Source organism: Cyrtonyx montezumae, unplaced genomic scaffold (assembly GCF_038088225.1).
Source record: "Cyrtonyx montezumae isolate F1298 unplaced genomic scaffold, pur_monq_1.0 scaffold_14, whole genome shotgun sequence".
Lineage (NCBI taxonomy): Eukaryota > Metazoa > Chordata > Aves > Galliformes > Odontophoridae > Cyrtonyx > Cyrtonyx montezumae.
In genome coordinates, this window is record NW_027071870.1 from 15,471,697 (window position 1) to 15,490,490 (window position 18,794).

Genomic DNA, 18,794 nt, shown 5'->3' on the forward strand with positions numbered 1-18,794 from the left:
TTTATAAGAAATATAACTACTTTTTTGCTAAAATTTTAACTCATTGCTTACATCCTAGCTCATCGGATGGGTCTCTTTCCCTCACTAAACTGTTTGTTGTATGCTGAATATTTAGGAAATAAATGGTTACTACTAGTCTGAACTTATTTTCTTATGATTGTTCTCTTTGCTTCAATTTCAGGAATTCCTACCATATTCATTATTACATGGACAGTGACACGGATTATTTTAGAGGACACTGGGTAAGTATGCTGGGGAGAAAAAACTTAAAGCCTTCAGCTGTGCCAATACTGGTCATGTTTTGTATGTGGAGGCATCCATACAAAAGTAGTTTGCTTTTCAAAGGAGACAAAATGCTAGATGTTTAGAAGCTTTCCAGCATGCCGTCTGTGCTTCCTCTTTATTTTGAAATGCTCTTTATTTTGAAATGCAAAGTGCGGGAGTGGTTAGGGGTTATATGGCTCCACCACCTCCTTGGTTGTTTCAATACTTCACCACTTCTGAGAAGAAATTTTTCCAATGTGAACCTGCCCTGACTCAACTTAAAGCCATTACCTTTTGTCCAGTCTCTAGTTATGCAGGACAAGAGGGTGACTTTCACCTCTCTACAACCTCCTTTCAGGAAGCTGTAGATAAGGATAAGGTTTCGCTTGTGCCTCCTTTTCTCCAGAATAAACAGTCTCACTTTCCTCAGCTGCTCCTCAAAAGACTTGTGTTCCAGACCCCTAACCAGCTTCATTGCCCTTCTTTGAACATGGTCTAGAACCTCAGTGTCTTTCTTGTAGTGAAATGCCCAAAACAGAACACAGTACTCACGACGTGACCTCAACAGTGCTGAGTACAGAGGGGTGATCACCTCCCTGGTCCTTCTGACTATGGTATCTCTGATACAAGCCAGGATGCCATTGGCCTTCTTGGACACCTGGGCACTCTGCTGGCTTATGTTCAACTGGCTGTCAATTAACAGATCCTTTTCTTCCATGAAGCTTGCCCAAGATATTTTGCCCCCAGGATATATTTTTAACAATGATTTTAGTTAGAACATTATTTTTAACAAGTCACTTTACTAGATGGAGGGCAATACATGAAACATAAGAGAAAACAGGGCTGATAATTGGTACAGATTATAAAAACTGTTTCTCTAGATAGGTGAATTTACTAACTAGCAATGCAATAGGCTTGAATATAGAATTATTTCACTATTTCTAAATTATATTCCCGGAAGAGAAGTGATGTAATGTAAACATAAGTAAGAAACATGTCTTTAGGTCTAGCTATGACTAACTAGGGCTAGGCCTGACTCTTGGCATGGAAAGGGAAGATGAGATTCAGAATTTTAGGAAAATTGGACTTGCTTCCACTCACCCTAAGGAATGAGGCATCGTTCCTAGCTAGTGAGACAGATAGTTATCATGCTCCACTTTTTTGGATCTGGCTGATATTTTTTGTTCAGTACTGTTTTTTAACTGAAAAATCACATCCCACATAATTCGTTTTCTTTGCAAGACCTCCAACTTGTAAACTGAAGGGTAACTCCTTTCTCATCCATCCTTACCATCTCAGAGAAACTTTGTGGGTTGTTACTGTTGCTGAAAATTACTTTTTCAGAGCATTCATTCTCAGAGTATTTAGAACAGATTTGCTGACCTGACAGTGAAAATTAAGTTTTCAGTTTTTCAGACAAGGTTTCAGGTTCAGTCTCATATTTTCCTAAACCGGTTCTAGCCATCCATAACCTAAATATCCCACAGGGAAATTATGTCATTTAAATTGTATCTGTCAGTTGCTTTAGATCTTCTTGCTACCTTGAGGTTATTGTTAAGTGATTACTGGAAAAGTGTTCAGACACAAAGTAGAACTAACTTGGTTTGATCAACATCTTCCATAATTTCTAATGGTCTGGTCCCTAGTGTTAGAGCTGATTTGAATATATGTATTGAAAACAGAGAAAGAAAAATAAAAAGCAAAAAAGGTTAAATTACAAATTCTAGGATTTGTGATTTTAATGTTTTTGGACTTGTGTATAGCAAATACTTCTCTTCATAGATTTTGTTTGCCAGATGGTATTAGTGTCAACACAATTTTCCCTCTTTTTTTTATAGTTGCTGGGATACAAATGAGCATGGTGGTCCTTGGTGGGTTATACGAATACCAATTTTAATTTCTATTATAGTAAGTAAACTTTGAAGCATGAATTATATATCAGTTCAGCACTGTGCAGTGCATATAGCCATTATTCTTTACTGCTAGTTACAAACAAGCAAGAGTACTGTTTTAATGAGAAGAAATTCACAGTCGGAGACATGTTATAATGTAAGATGCCGAGGCCATTAAGATTTGTTGCCTTCAAAATTCATCTGCCTCCTATTAAATGAACAGTTGCTTTTATTTGTGTGTTGTTCTTTCTTTAACATCCCTCCTCTTTATGAGCCTGGGGGAAGCAAAAATCTAATTACACTTTTCAATGAATTGCAGATTTGATTTTGCTTGTAAATAGATAGCTCTGCAACTGAGAATCTGATATCACTGCAACCATAAAAAATACAGCTGTGTATATCTTTCTTTAATTGGTAGCCTAATGCAAAAGAATACTGTTTGAGAATGCTTCATGGGGCTTTATGTGGAGCTCATTAGAATTACTGGAGTAGCATAATAAAATTCTTGTTCATTGTGATGACTGTGTAATTAAATTTGTGCATAATAATCTATTGTTTGTGTCCATTTCTGAAAATAGTCACAATGCAAATTAATTCATTTAAAGCACATGCTTTAGTTTTAAAATTTTAGTCAGATAAGTTAGGCACTGTTAGATTATATGAAATTTCAAGAGTCAAAATTAGCCCAGAATTGACACTTGGGCTTTCCTTGCAATATGTGCTCACTGAAAATCATTTTGAGAGAATTTCTATTCTATTCTATTCTATTCTATTCTATTCTATTCTATTCTATTCTATTCTATTCTATTCTATTCTATTCTATTCTATTCTATTCTATTCTATTCTATTCTATTCTATTCTATTCTATTCTATTCTATAGTGTTTAAATAGAAAGCAGTGTAGTGTGAAATGGCATGAAGTAAAAAAAATAATGTTTTAGTATATAAGAAATAGATATGAAACAGAACTTGCAACATGAGGGGGACATATTTGTACCTCAGAGGAGCTGGAGAATGGGAGATGGTCCAGAGTAAACAAATTACACTGAAAGATGAAAGCAAAACAAACCACTTGGTGTTTTCAGAAACCTGAACAAGCCTATTCTATGGTGGTCCTATTCAAACATCTATCTGAGCTGTGACTACATGCCAGAGAGCAGTACTTCTCCAAAGAAGTCATAGGTGAGGAGACAGAAGTTGTCCAAGTATTTGTTTGAAGACTTGAATTCCAGATGAATAGGAAATGCGTTGGGACATAAGGAAGTGGAGTACTAGTTAGTCAGTAAAAGTCCAGATTATCATAACATGTGGACCAGAATCATGGAGGCAAGGGAACAGCCATGCTGTCTTTTTTACTGCTTCTGTTGCTAGTATGGTACAATGGGATTGTAAGGCATAAAGACATATTTTCTAGATGACCTTATCTGGCTTGCCAGGTGTGCATATTTAGAGTCCACTGTCACCTTCTAGAGATGTCTCTTGTCTTAGGCAGCATGTTTTAGGGATGAGAGCAATAAACGATGAACAAGTGACTCTTCATCTACAATGTAAAACCACTTTATTGTCTAATTAGATGGTTCTCTACCAGTTTGTTCAACTACATTTTGCATTTGGGAAACTGTGACAGGAGATTTCAGAAGTACAGAGAGTTATACAAGACAGTGATATTCATCCTTTCCTGACGGATAAGTAACACATATTGTTACCTATACATAATGTCAACCTACAGTCATTACAATCACTGTGGCATCTAGAATGCCATTCAAGTTTACTACTGTGCAGAGTGCATTCATAGATTCATAGAGTAAAAGTAGATAGTGAAATTTAATGTAGAATTGGTCATTGATGCATAAAAATACCGCATTCATGGAAAAGCATTTTCAATACACATAAATAAGTATTTCCATTTACCTTCAAGAAAAAAAAAAAAGGAAGATCTAAGTCTTAGAATAATGAGTTCAGGCAGGGCTGCTCATCAGTGAAAATAGATCACTGCAAATTCTTGGAAAAGGAGTTGCAAAAGTCTTGGCATTTCTGAGTAAGGTATGATTTCCTGCGTCATTCACAAACAGTTCAAAACTGTTACAGACTGTCTTACATGATGACATGGAAGGAAAGCACAGAGGATAGGTGGTGCTGAAAATCATCACTGTTTTCCATTGATTTCTGTGTTACCTCCAAACACATTTCACTAGTGAGAAGGTTTATTATCCAATACTAAATAGTTTTGTGAGAGCAAGTTTTGAAGTCACTTTTCAAAGTGGGAATAGCTGCAGTTAATGCAGTGTATCAGAAGCCTTCTCTGGCATCACCTCCTGACAGTTTTGGCTTTAGAAAAGTTAACTGTCAGGTTTCCATACTTCATGCTGTACACATTTCAGAGTTGTTTAATTAGAGATTCCTATTCCAGGCAGTTAATTTGGAGTACCACCCATTTGGCAAATTGCTTCCACAACTGCCTTCTTCATACTTCCACTGTAATAAACTTCTTTCATTTGAGAAAGAGTGGTATTCAGATGGAAGCTGAACTTCTGTTATTTCAAAGCAGATGAAAAATGTTCATCCTGTTAATTCATATCACAACTAGTGTTAACAAAGTAAATAGCAGAAAGAAGCAACATGAAGGCAGTTTAAATGATCACTCAGGCAATGTGTGTAGATTCAAAAACTGACAGCAAGTCAGCCAGTAACAATTAGCAGCATCTTAATAGTACTCCAGTAAAGAGGCATCAAGATGTTTTTGTTTTACAGTTTTCTGTAAGAACATTATATTCTTATTTTACTATTCTTAGATATTCATTAAACGGTATGCATTATTATATCCTATTTGAAGACATCAGACTCAAAGGATTTTTGTAGAATCTCAGAATGATTAAGGATGACAGGGACCTCTGGAGGACACTATGTTACCTTTGTCTGGGTTTGCAAGCGCAGTAGTGTCAAGGAATGTTACAGACTCCAAACAAGAATGTATATTTTTCATTAATCCAGAATTGTTCTTATAGAGTGAAAGTGACACATTTGAAAATAGGCATAAAGGTAATGTGTGTGTGACAGTCAAGAATATGAATCAACTTCATCTAGTTTTGCAGGTGATCTGATGCTTCAGGAAACAAAAGGATGACAGTTTATTATGGTAGAAATTAGTGAGGTCCGTCAAGAACAAAAAGTAATTCTGCTTTTGTGCAAATGTAAATAGTTTTCCTATTTTCTCCTGGGTTTTGTTTGTTTGTTTGTTTGTTTGTTTGTTTTTGGCTAACAAATGCACAAGGAAATGGAGGCTCTGTTCTTGTTCTCAAATAATAGCTCCAGTGCAAATACCTGTACTTAATGTGTATCCTTGGATCTGTTTGCTATACTGTGGTATTTAATTCCATGGATTTAATTGACGAGAGTACTGGCGGCTATCTGTTACATTTAGAGAAGTAATCAAGTCAAACTTCAAACTCATCATCTGCCTGAAAAATGTGTGTTTACTTCATTAAAGCCCTATATTTTCTAATATATCAAAATATCCAGGAACAGAACAGGTAGGGAATGCAAGATGCCAGAAGCCAATGAAAAAACTGTGTGAGTGAGATTTAGAATCCTTCTGAGTGTTAGTCTTGGATGTTCTAGACTGATCAGGGTCTGATCATAACTTTTTTTTAATCCAAGTGCCTCCTCCATTCTCTTTCCATGAAAGAAGATAATCCTATTGCTCTATACTATAATGTTGTTAGGAGGATAAAATGTTATACTGCAAGGGTCTTGTTTCATTAGTCATAATGTATTCATCAGTGTCCAAGACAGACAGATATATGTGAGATGCTTTCTCCGTGCTTGATGGAAGTGGACAGATTGCCTATTTAACAACGTTCTATCCTCCTTATCCAGACAGAAAATAATAAATGTCAAGATGAGAGGCAAGTGGGGATCAGAATTGTGTACAGGACTCAGGTCGTCCTTTGGCTTCCAATCATAGATCCAAATGACAATTCAGGACAATCATTGATTGCATTAGATCCCAGCCAGTATCCCATCCTCTCAAGAAAACTGTCTTCAGTTGAGATTTCAGATGGAGGGCATTGCGGACAACTGGAGCATTAAAAGGCTTTGCCAGACAAGAACTAATAGCCATGTAGAAGTGCACTGGACATAACAAACAGACAATAAATTTAACTTTGTAAATGTGTTCTGGCAGGAGGTATACAATGCTGACTGCTGAGTTGATTACTCTGACTTGATAAGCATTTCTTTGTGCTGCATCTCAAATGGAGAAGCCTGAAATCACCATTATATTTGTTTTCTTTGCAGGTGAATTTTATACTTTTCATCAGTATTATAAGGATCTTGCTCCAGAAGTTAAGATCTCCAGATGTTGGAGGAAATGACCAGTCACAGTACAAGTGAGTCATATTCTTAGGCATTCTATATAGAACCAAGCTAATATCTATGAGATCTACTGGGCTTAAACCTGCTACTAGCTGTTGCTGTGAAAGTATGATTACATTTAATTCCAAACCTCCTAATTTTAGACATGATTTAATCATAGAATCATAGAAGATAATGAAGATCTTAACACTGTGTTGAAATAGAGGTTAACATTTTTTTCAATCAAATTCAGTAAAAAATAGGCAGTTTCATAAAGAACCAACAAGCTACTCTTGAATTTGAGTTTAATTCAATGGAGGAATATGCTCATGCAAAAAAAAAATAGGAGGCATAATATTTCCTTTAACAACATAAAAGTTGTTGAAATATCAAAATGTATTACTTCAACCTATTTAAAAACTTTGTTTTTTTCATTTACAAAACACTTTTTGTTTTAATATTTATATATATTTTTAGAGGAAGTTGGAAGGAAATTGTTCCCATAAGTTATTTAAAGGAAATGTGCTTCATAGATGTACACAGTTCCTTTTTTGTTTTTGTTTTATTGAATTAACTGAACACATGAGAGAACTAAATCAACCTAGATGAAATTACACAGTCACCACAGTATTGTCTAGCACATTGAGATACATAAATATATATATAGCAGGAAATCTGTATATGTATATATTTATATAGGCAGGAAATCTGCTCAAGTTTCTTTCTTGTGAGAAGAAATTTTGTTTCCCTGTATTAATGTTCATCTGTTTCCTTGTGGTATTTATGTATTTTATGAAAATGAAGCATTGCCTTCCTATCTTTCCATAGTTTACTGTAGTGTTACCAGTTCTGTAATAGCAACCTTGTCCTTCGTTGTTCAGCCATGCAAATTGTTTGCTGTTAGCAATCGATTGCCTGGTTAAGTTTGGATTCGGTAGTCTTTAGCAGATAGTCATGGGGACAGCAGATTAACCTTCTCAAGAAGTTCTGTTTCTACAGGGCAATTTAAAATTTTGGAAGGCTCATTTTTCAATGCAAATGTGCTTTCTAAAATACAGTGAAGAATAAGGCTATTTTTGTCTGTTTTTTTCCTCCAATAAAACAGAGAAAGTAATGCAATAAAATCCATTTTCCACTTCACTTGGAAATCCAGAAAATTTGTAAATGAACTTCTGCCAGAGAAACCCTGTTGCTACCACTTACTGATATCACTTTTAAGTATGAGGTGTTTTACTATTCTTAAGAAGTTTTGCTGTCAGAACTGATTATTTCCACAAGAACAGATGCAGTCTCTGGAACCCTGTGAGTGAAGGAAGGGCATGAGGACTGACACAGAAAAAACAAAACTGCTTTTAATACCTTGACTATTCTAATAAAGCAGGTGAAATCTCAGCAGCTTCTTTTCATTGTTGAATCCAGTTGGATTCACCAAGACAGTGATGAATTATGGTACTCAACATTACAACTTCTTGAATTTTATCTGATACCAGACATTCATAATCATGCATGACTGTTCCTCCACAATACATAAAACTGATGTCATTAGAGTGAAATGAGTGACAGATAAGGGATAATTAGCAATTCATCATTTCAGTGGTTTCACAGGCAGTTTGTCAAAGCTGTCGTACTTAATAATGAAAAGTTCTCATTCTTAACTTCAGTAGTGTCTCGTGCTTAATTGCATTATGTAATTTATGATGTTAAATTTTTTTCATGGGTATATATTTCTGACTATCGTTATAGTTGTAAACCTGGGGGCAAATCAAAAATTTCTGATTAAAATCTCACAGCTGAGATTATTCTGGACTGCATTTCCTTGCATACTTTGCATGTGAATTGTACAAGCAGCCTTACAGTTGGAAATTTAAAAGAAATGAATGTAAAAGTATTAATTTAGCATGTAGAATTTACCTTTACACAAGAACTGTCTGTAAAATTGTTCAGGAAGGAAGTATTCCTCTCCACTCTCAATACTTCATGCAAGGTAAAAGGTGACCTTAAAGACCTGGTAACCTCTTGTGAGGCTCACGATAATTTGTGAACATTTTCATTGAAAAATGCTGTAAAAATTCCCTCCCCAAAAATGTAACATGAATACAGGCTGGGAACTTGATGTGTGTCAGAGGCACAGCAGCAGACAGGTCCTACACCCTGCTGCTTCCAGGGGTCAGTGGAAAAAGGGTCTTTAGATTTAGAGAGTTCCTGGAGCCTCCACCAGATTTTGGAAGAGCACAAGGTCAGCAAGTTCAAGTAGAGCTGCAGACATTAATTCATAAGGTCTGAAGAAAAACAGTTTTTAGTAAATATCTCTTTTAACTGTTCATAAAATGGAAGTCATATAAGATTTATCTAAATGACATTGCATGAGGTTCTTATCTTACTCAAGCAAGAGCTCATCATTAAACTCTGGCTTTTTCTGCTTCATCTACCCAGGAGACTTGCAAAATCCACGCTGTTGCTTATTCCATTATTTGGAGTTCACTACACAGTGTTTGCTCTCTTTCCTGACCGCAGTTCCAATAATTACAAAATAATCTTTGAGCTGTGTTTGGGATCTTTTCAGGTAAATTTTCAAGTTTTTATTCAAGTTTTAATGACTTAGGTTAGTGCTGCATATCAAGTTATGAATATTTTCTGCTTCTAGGGGTTGATTGTTGCGGTCCTGTATTGTTTTTTGAACAGTGAGGTAAGTCTCAGTTTTCTACTGAGGATATTTTTTAGTAAATGTATAAATAAGCACCTCTGTAATTACACTGTACATAACATGAAGCTGTTTTAGACAATGTTTGCATTCCTACTTACAGAATACACGTTTCTGTGCAGCAGGATAAATTAGTGTATTTGGGTGAAGAGTTATGAGCCATTTGAAATCTAATTCCTTGCAAATGGCAGTGCATCTTTACTTAATGTGATCTGATTCTAGCCCTGGCACAAGTTATGTGAACTGTCCAAGTGAGTTGCAATAAGCTTAGAAATTCATCCAAAACTTGTAACATAATTTAGTAAGCATTTAATGTTCTGAGCTAATCTAACCCCAAAACAACAGCAGATTTTCAGAAGTCCTCAGCTTTTCTAATCTCAACTGAGGATGCTGGAAGGAATTATTACTGATGTCAGCATGTCAGCTACTTTTTGAGGTGTGTTATTTGTTAAATAGCATTCAGTGTGTGACAGGAGGAATCTGCCTGAAGAAGACACCTGCTTGCACTGGGAACTGACATTCTAGTCTATTGCTCTTCTGATCTTCGATATTCATAAGATGCCTGATTTGAGGCTAATCACATGATTTGATGTTTTAATTACAAGTGATTAATAGCTAGGTTCTATTTTAATAGAAGCCACTAATGGCAATGCAGGTGATATAAATCTGAATGTAAAGGTGGCCATGGAGCTTCTCCTTACGAACGTTGTAGGTGCAGTCTTCACCTCTGTTTTGTAAAAACAGGTTAGAAGTTGTTCCCAGAAGTCCCCATTTTGTAGCCAATAAATGTGGAAAAGTTCCTCAGGTAAAAGGTATGTTTTCATTTTGTTCATTTTCTTTTTAACACAGGTCCAAGGAGAGCTGAAAAGAAAATGGCGGAGTTTGTGCTGGAAGCAGACAGCAGGCAGAGACTACAGACTGCACAGCTCGATTTCTCGAAATGGATCAGAAAGCGTTTCTCAGCTGCATCGGAATTCAAGGGCTCAGTCATTCATGCAGACAGAGACCACCATGATATAAATCAGCTAGGTCCCCAAAACATGTGAACACTGTGGGATATATTCATTATATGCAGCTTGATGTGGTATTTTCTGAAACGTACCATTTATTGCTTTGCTTTTTTCTATGTTGGTACCTGGGAAATCAATTTGTGCAGTCAGCCTGCCCCATACATGCTCTCTGTTCTTTTCTTTAGTGGCATTCATACTGATTTTGATGTTCTCTTGCCTTGTATTAGCCATAAGTTTTCAAAAACTCATTTACTATGAAGGTCCCTTTTGCCTCCAGCAAGTCAGTGAAACAGATGTGTGGGACCCTATTCAGTGCAGACTGCTTTGGTCTACGTTGAAAAGGTTATGATGTGGAGCAGGAAAATACCTTACATTCTCTTTATACTTAAGGTAATACTTCTTTCCTTAAGGATTAGGAAATTCTTTCCTAATTATGGAAAGCTAAAGAAAAAGAAAGAAATGTGAGTCTATAATTAACCACACTGGAAGCTTAGTGTGCTAAGCCAGGAAATCATTAACTTTATACAGAGAGGAAAAAAAGTAAAGCTTCTTAGCTAATAGTATGAATTGTAGAGAGGACTTTCTCCAGAGTTCAATTCCTAACCTGTTGTCCCCTTTGAAAGTGCACATTTTTATGTTTTGGTGCAGAACTTAAGGCTGCATTTGCAGTCCAAGGCTACTGTTACTGTTTTGATTAAAACATCAGCATTTGCCAGTAGTGCTGTTCTAATCACCAGTTGTACTCTTCTGTTTAAAATCAAATAGATTTGTGTTGATCTCTTATTAAACAGTTTTCTAAAGAGGTGCTTTATTGCTAGAGCAGTCTGTCATAAGATAAACACCCTTGAAGAGCATTACCCATTAAAAATATCACTTTTATTGAATAGTTTCATTGAATTATATCTCTGGAACTACGTACTTCACAGCTGAAACAAGAAATATTGCAGTAGTGTTAGAGCTCCCATTTAAGGAATAATATAAATTCTCTTAGTGTGATTCTATTCTGTATCTATCTGAGTTCATTTAAAATTCAGTTGTGCCCGTGACTCAAAAAAATAAAATTAAATGCAATCCCTAAAACTGACCATAAAAGGCATAAATAGAAGGAATTCTCAGTAACACCAAGCCTCCTGTGCAGCTGCTTTGTAAAAAAAGGACAGGGATCTGACAAGTTCTTACAAATACACATAGAACATTTGCAGTTTTAAAAGAAAGAAACCCAGTGATGTTTACTTCTCATGTTATGTTTAACCATGTCAACTTTAAATAACGAGATTTGCATGAGCACTCTTGACTGATAAAAGCAGTTGCCCTGATATCTCAGATGATAGTTCATATGAAGCCAGCAGAATCCAAGGTCAGTAATATTGCCAGGGAAAGGGAAGAATAGTGGCAAGGGTATGTCTTGGCAGTCATTCATGTACACTCCTGAAAATATTACTGGGAATACTGTTGGCAGTCATCAGAATGTCTGTACACTTCTTGTTCTGATTTGATTTAGTTATTCGTTGGTCAAACACAATTTATTGTAAAGGAGTTACCCTGGAGTGATACATGGTTCTGTCAGATCAAAGGCAGGACATGCCCCATGACTGCCCCATGGGCAGCACTCATCAATGTTGTGTGACACCAACCTTCTCAGTGCTTTATGCAAGCATTTTCCTGTAATGACCAAGCGGGCACTGTTCTCACTTATTTCTACTTCCAGAAGATTCCCATATCCATATAGCTTTATGCAAAACATCCCATCATCATTAAACTTGTTTCACTTCCATCTGCCTTTTCACACACAGGTGCACTGTATGCTCAAGTGTATGCAAAAACTGAAAATCAATTTGATGATTTGTTCCAGTGTTTGTTCAGTGTTTCACATCTTTACAATGCACAGAAGTAGCTTTGTTTTGCATTAGATTTTGCACAACGCTGTGGAGTCAAATGAGCCTGCTGGTGAGTCTTCTGAATCAAAAGAACAACACAACATTTGACTCTCATTCCTGAACACAGTTTGTACTCAGTAGAATCAGGGAAGGCAGTGGAGGAAGCAATGCAGGTGTGCATATGCCTGCCCATATGGCCTTGTCACTTAGTTCTCCTCCTCCACATTCCTTTACTGCCTTTCTCACTTCGGTTGCATCAGGATCCAAACTGAGTTATAAAGGCTTCAGAGCAGGAACCCAGCTGGATTGTATTCCCACTGAAAAGCCAGTAGCACATCGTGTGTGCTGTTGGGTTAACTGAACAAGAATGGTGAGAAGATTCACTCTTGTACTGTGCTTACTGGTTGAACTTTCCTTGCCTTGGGGCCAAGCAGGCAACACCACTCATTTTGAGTGATTTTTATCAGCATTACCTGCTGCTGATGCCTGAGGGATGCATGGACAGATTACTTTCCAGTTGCTGACTGTGACCAGACTCTAAATACATAGAGTTAGATTAAATTTTTCTCTTCAGAGATGATGATTTAAGCTAGGTGCTTGATGAATTGAGGGGAAATTTATCTGCCCTTCTTTGTGTCCTTAAAAAGCCAAATGTCTGTTTCTAAGCTAAAGGCTTGTTTTAAGTGCTTTCCATGTTGGACATAAAGAAATAGTTGATGATTCATCCCATGTTCTCCTGTGCATCTAGGGCACATAAATTGAATCACGCTTTTCTCTGTATTTACCATAAAATGGTCTGAGGACAGGGTAGGGTAGGGTAGCGTGGAGTGGAGTAGAATTCAGTTGAAATGAATTGAACTGAACAGAACTTAGATTTCTCACCCCATGTCTACAGTTGATTCTCTCCAGAAGAGTCTGTTTAGTTGTGTTTCTAATAGGTGATACCTAGATACTCCTAAGTTGATTGACAATACTTATCTTCCCATAAATGTTCGCATGAAGGCAGTGAAGGATCCTTAGTTCATTTGGTGGAGTGTCCCGGTGGTTGACTGCCTTCCATGATAAACCCAATGGCCTTATGACCTATATTGATTTGCTTGGGTTCAGCTTTCAGGAGTTGTTTTGTGTTGGGTGTTTGCCATTTTGTCTTTTGTAGATGGGTCATACACTAAACCAAAGTGCTCTTGAATATGAGAAATTTTCTTTAAGTGAAATCACTTGAATCGCTCTTGAAAACATTTTAATTTTCTGAGAAACTAAACATCAGATCTCTAAAATTCTGAGTACGTGGCATTTTCTCAGATGTTTTTGCCTGTTTCTCTTCTGTGCCTCATTCAAATTTAGAATAGTTTCATCCATGGAAAGTGAAACATTCTGGTGTATCTCTTCAGAGCCGCATTTCTCACTCCCACTCGAAGTTGACGTGGTCATACCATTATCTGTGCAGGCATTTCAGCTGCTGTGCAGGATCTGGTTTAATGGCATAACGTGGGAATATTGCTGGCCTGATTTTTCCCCATATAAATTGGTAACATTGTTATAGTATGTTGACCTCGGAGTCTGGCTCAGGTGCATCAATGTGCTTTGCAAAATAACATTAAGATTGTGGAAAGCATCCTTTAAGTCACTCAGAGCAGTGCTGGTTTCCATGAAATGTTGACTTTGACATGTATTTAAGTAGCTACTCCGTGCATAGCACGTGAGCTCAACAGACTGCACCCAAACAGTGGTGGTGGTGATGGTGGTGATGGGCGTTGTGTGTAGGCAGTGAGGATACCCAGTGTAAGCGTCTGTTGGGACTGTACTGTAGTGTCAATAATGTGCTAGCCACAAAAGTGGCAGTTTAAAAAGCCTTCTAGAGTCAAGTCAGAGGCAGCTTGCCCACTGTGAAGCCCTTCACATCCTGACACACCCAGACAGGCTTCTCTCTGCCTTTCACATGATGAAGGGGAGAGCTGAGAGTTGCTCAGCAACCTGGGCAGTCTGTCTGACCGCTTGTGAAATGAGTCATTGCCAAGTGCACGTGTCTCACGCACCAAGCATGAAGGCTGAGATGAGACAGTGCCATTACTTGTCTCCTGTTTTTGTGAGTGCTAAAAAGCTTTTCCTGTTGACACTGAATTTGTCCATTTTAGCGAGGAGATTGTGAATGAAGTATGCGCTCATTTCTACAATTCTTTTTTTCAGACAACTTTGATGAACATTAAACATTAAATATTACAACTGGCAAGGAGCCTGTAGAGAAAGCTACTTCGTAGTTAGGGTTATTGTTTGAGCAATTGTTGTCTGTGCAAAGTAATACAGGAAATACTTTCGTGAACAAAAGTTCCTTCACATTACCATGAGTGCCTAGATAAGCTGCGGGCTGTCAGTACTACCACCTCAACGTAACCACATAGCAGCAGGTAGCATACAGTACTGTTCTGTTGCTCAAATAAAAAACACTGAAACAATAAATTCTGACATGTGTGGTGTAGGAGTATATCAGCTTTTTAAATAGCATTCTTTGATCTGGTTTAATCATTCTGTGTTGGATCTGGTTCTGCTCAGCGATGACACTAAGTTGGTACCATTTCCATTGTCAGCTAAAACAGAGACTGAGATGTCCCCAGATCCTTTATTTCCCAGAGCACTGTAGTAAATTTCTTATAACCTGCAGCTTCTGTTTTTGTTTTTTCTCCTGGAGCATTAGTACAATGAGTATTGTTTTGAAATTCTTTCATTGTCTTTATAACTTTTTATCTGTTGATTACAGTAACGATTGAAGATGATGTAAATGAATGCGATTATTTTTTACAAAATGTACAGAATATGATAATGTACAGATTAATGTGTGTAAATAGATTTCCTTTTCGTACTTCACTGTATGTTTTCTTTGGTTTTACTCTTCTGTTCTTTTTTGTTTCCAGTGTCAAACACATAACAGCCTTCTCTGTGATGTTGTATATAAAGCTGTGAACAAATAAGCGTTTACATCTTTATGCTATACAGTGACAATAGTAGTTAATAACACCATGATGAACTGAAAAGGAGTCAGAGAATAAAAACTTTGAAGATTTTGCACAGAACTTCTTTTATATGTCAATACCTGTGAAGCTGGCAGCTATTTTTAAATTGTATCTTGCTTAGGTGTGCTGTCTGGTTGTCTTTGAGAAGCACCACTGTATGGGAACTGCTGAGTCAAAGCCTGAACCACTGAATGAGCACCTGAAGGGAAAATGTGGTCAGCCCTGGGAACACAGGTGAAGGTGATTCAGGTTCCAGAATCAGCCAGGCTCCACTCCTCTGAGACCTCATTTAAGGGCTGACTGCCACTGAGGAAGGATCTCTTGTTGGAAATCCCTCCTTTAGAATTTCTTCCTTGTGAACCTAGATCTTTGGAGACAGGTGAGCACTCATTTTCCTCCTTTTGTAACACCTCCTTGTTCACAGTGGTCTCTTTATTTTGACAACCTTTACAACCACCTAAAGGGCCTACGACAACAATAAAGATTATGGCACCTCTTCTGTAGAGGGAGCACTGTATATCATGTATTTCTTACCCTAAAGAGATAGTATTCATGTATCTATAGTGTGTCTTCTTTAGAAAACCAAGTGCACTCAGAAACTAGATCTTCAGAACTGAAAATTGTTCTCTGGCCTTGGTAGTTGAGGGTTTCTCAGCAGTGTGATTAAAATTGAATTTTTCTGCATGGGAAGTGAAAAGCTAAGGCTGCTCCTGCTGTGGGAGTGACACATGGACAGGGATAAGTGGGAGCAGGACACAGTGGTGCCAACAGGAGAGGTGAGCATGTGCAAAAGCCACTCCAGCAAAGCGTGGTACCCCTCCAGGCAACAATACCTTGTGCCAACAAATGATAAGAGAGCTGTTTTGCTGTCCCTCGTGGTCCGGGGAGTCTCTACTCCTGTGTTTATCTGTGGGCATCACAGAAATTTCTGTCACTGGGAGGGGTCTTCTGACCCTCGAGAGAGCTGAGCTCTCATCCTCTCCTGGCTCATCGATAAACCTTTGTGGTCAGCATATCAGGCTGAACACTTTTGTGTTCAGTTACACTGGGTAGGAACCAAATCCTCGCTCAGGAAAAGCAGCAGCCTGAACCCAAAGCTGTGTGGTGCTACATAGGGCAGAGACCGTGCGTAGCCTTCCTACAGTGCTGCACCCTCAGTAGAGTTTGGGCAGTACCTTCATGGGGAAATAGAAGTTATCCTTGCTCTCAGGGAGTTCCTTGTGCTGCACATGCTATTGTGTTAATGGCAAGGTCCAAGTAGTCAGATCCTACGTGTTCATACAAAGAAAATAAAGTTCTCACTATTAATTATCTTCTATTATTGTTTATAATGAACTGCATTTGAATATTCTCATCGTTTCCTAATAACATAGGCTGGGCTATATAGTGACCTATTTGACATGAAGTTTATGTTGAAATACTGTATCAAAGCATTTAATAAGTAAACATATATTGAATCAAACTAGTTATAGTTTTTTTAGCATAGTCAAAATAAAGATTTTTCTAGATATATGCCACCAAATATGATCAGTGACCTGGGTTATGCAATTAAACGTGAATATTGGCTTTGGAAAATGAAATCTAAGAGCTATGCCTGGCATTGAAGTCCTTTGTTTCTGAGCTGGTGCCTTTGTAATTGACACTGCTTTCAATACAAGTCTATTGGGCTGTGAGCTGCTCTGTTCTGAAGGGCTTCATTCAGCAATACCATCAGCCACTGCTTGTCCCTGGTTTCCTGCTTACATTCTTCATCTGCTCCTAATTAGTGCCTTGGGCTTTTTCTGCCTATGTCTGTAGGATATGAAAATACTTTGCAATAATGAAGGAATCAATAAGCAAGTTTATAACAATATAATTAATAATGGGTCCTGACTACAGGGAAATATTGTGTTATGCAGCACTATATTCATGAGAAGGAATTTAAGAATTAAAATACAATTTAAGCACTATAGAAAATGATCATTAAGTCATTTCTGCAGATTCTAGTTTATGTCATTCAGACAAGTATCCCAACCATATTGCCTCTCTTAGACAATGCTTACCTTGCCCTTACTCTTCAATAAGAGCATGAAGAAAAGCACTGCTTCTATCACATACACATCATCTTCAGAGAATCATTTTAGTGATTTTGAATCATTGTAATGATTTTGCCTGTAAAGACCATAGCATCCTGTCCTGTGACTACAGGACAGAAATTAATGAGCCTGGATTCTTGGAAGTATCATTTTGACTTGTAACAGGTGGAATTAATATACTGTTAATGAGTTTAAAACAAGCCTTTAAAAGCCCTGCACAGTCTGTAGCTCTGCTTACCTGAAGCCCTGACATTAAAGTGACTCCAGCTTGGCAGACACAGGCAATACTGACTTCTTATAGTTCAGTTTTGTTTTTATTTAACTTTAAACACCTCAGTTAAGCCTTCTGTTAATAAAACCCAATTTTGGCTGATTGCAAAGCCAGAAATCCAGCCTGAGCAGGGATGCTGCCTCTGGGAAAGCCCATCCTGCCCCAAAGCACTAAGGACCTGAGAGGACTGCAGCAAGGAAAGCCATATCCCTGTGCTGGGGTCAGCAAGCCCTGCACTGCCTCTGCCCCTCAGGCACATTTCCCTTTCACTGACTATAGATACGTTCAGGTTTTCCCACACTTTATCCGTGACTTAATTTAAACCAGTACACCACTTGTATTGTCCCACTCCTGTGATGTTTGGTAGGAAGGTACTTTAAAACTCTACCCTCTCTGTGCAGAAATATTTAATTGAGGAGGGAACAATTTTGTTTGAAAGGATTAACACTGAGTAGCTGATCTCAGGGGCACACGATGGCTTGAGGAGGGTTTTTTGTTCTGCTACTTTGGCACATTTTTATAGGAAAGTCAGGAATTGGTTGGTATCTCATAAATTTTATCTGGAAACTAGAAAACTATTTCATCAGAGGACTGAAGTTTTTAAAAAGCCTAATAGCATCTTGAAGAAAAAATCACTTTTAGATTTTTCTTTATATGGCTTAGAGGAGGTAATATGGTACAAGTCTAAAACACTAGGGCATTAGGCCTCATGGCCCTTCCATGGCTCTGCACTCCTACATGACCACAGGATCTTAACTGTATTACTGTGTATGATGTTTGGGGGATTAAAAAAAAACACCACCACCAACAAAAAAAAACAGAATGAATTAGAAAGAACTTACAAAATTTTCCAAATCAGAGAGTTTAAAACATAAGTGAATCACAAAAATCCTTCAATTTTGATACTTTGCCAATTGCTTTCATAAGATGCTCTATTAATGCTATTTCAGATACTTGCTTAAGCTGTAGATTCAGTCTGACATGGTTCTGTTGTGCCTGGATGAACAGACAGCACTGGTGACAAAAATACTATGGAAGAAAATTTGAATCCTATAAAGAGACTTTAAGTCTTAGCTTAGCTATCTTTTCCCTTTATAGTGCTCTGTATTCATCACTAGCCCAGAAAAATTCTTCCAATTACCTATTCATATTCTGGTCCATGAATAGTGCAATTCTACTTCTATATACGTCCCAAAAATGTCCTTGTTGAATAGTTTGTTTCCTCTGCATTTTAGTTATTCTTCTCTGCATTTGGCAATGGTTTTGAGTAGTTTTAAACTTTCCTTATGCAATAAATGTGTCATCGGCTTTGAAAAATAGTGACTTATTTGGATAGTCTGGATA

General features: G+C 37.5%; 1 protein-coding gene across 1 annotated transcript in view; it reads left to right on the top strand.

Moving 5' to 3' along the window:
* Nucleotides 1-13,624, top strand: part of VIPR2 (vasoactive intestinal peptide receptor 2) — a 49,632-nt gene extending 36,008 nt beyond the window's left edge. Inside the window, exons 8-13 of the mRNA XM_065731218.1 lie at nucleotides 182-242; nucleotides 2,103-2,172; nucleotides 6,452-6,543; nucleotides 8,942-9,071; nucleotides 9,153-9,194; nucleotides 10,059-13,624. Of these exons, the coding sequence (XP_065587290.1) occupies nucleotides 182-242; nucleotides 2,103-2,172; nucleotides 6,452-6,543; nucleotides 8,942-9,071; nucleotides 9,153-9,194; nucleotides 10,059-10,229 (566 nt within the window). The 3' untranslated portion in view covers nucleotides 10,230-13,624. The remainder of the gene's footprint in view (nucleotides 1-181; nucleotides 243-2,102; nucleotides 2,173-6,451; nucleotides 6,544-8,941; nucleotides 9,072-9,152; nucleotides 9,195-10,058) is intronic.
* Nucleotides 13,625-18,794: the final 5,170 nt, after the last annotated feature.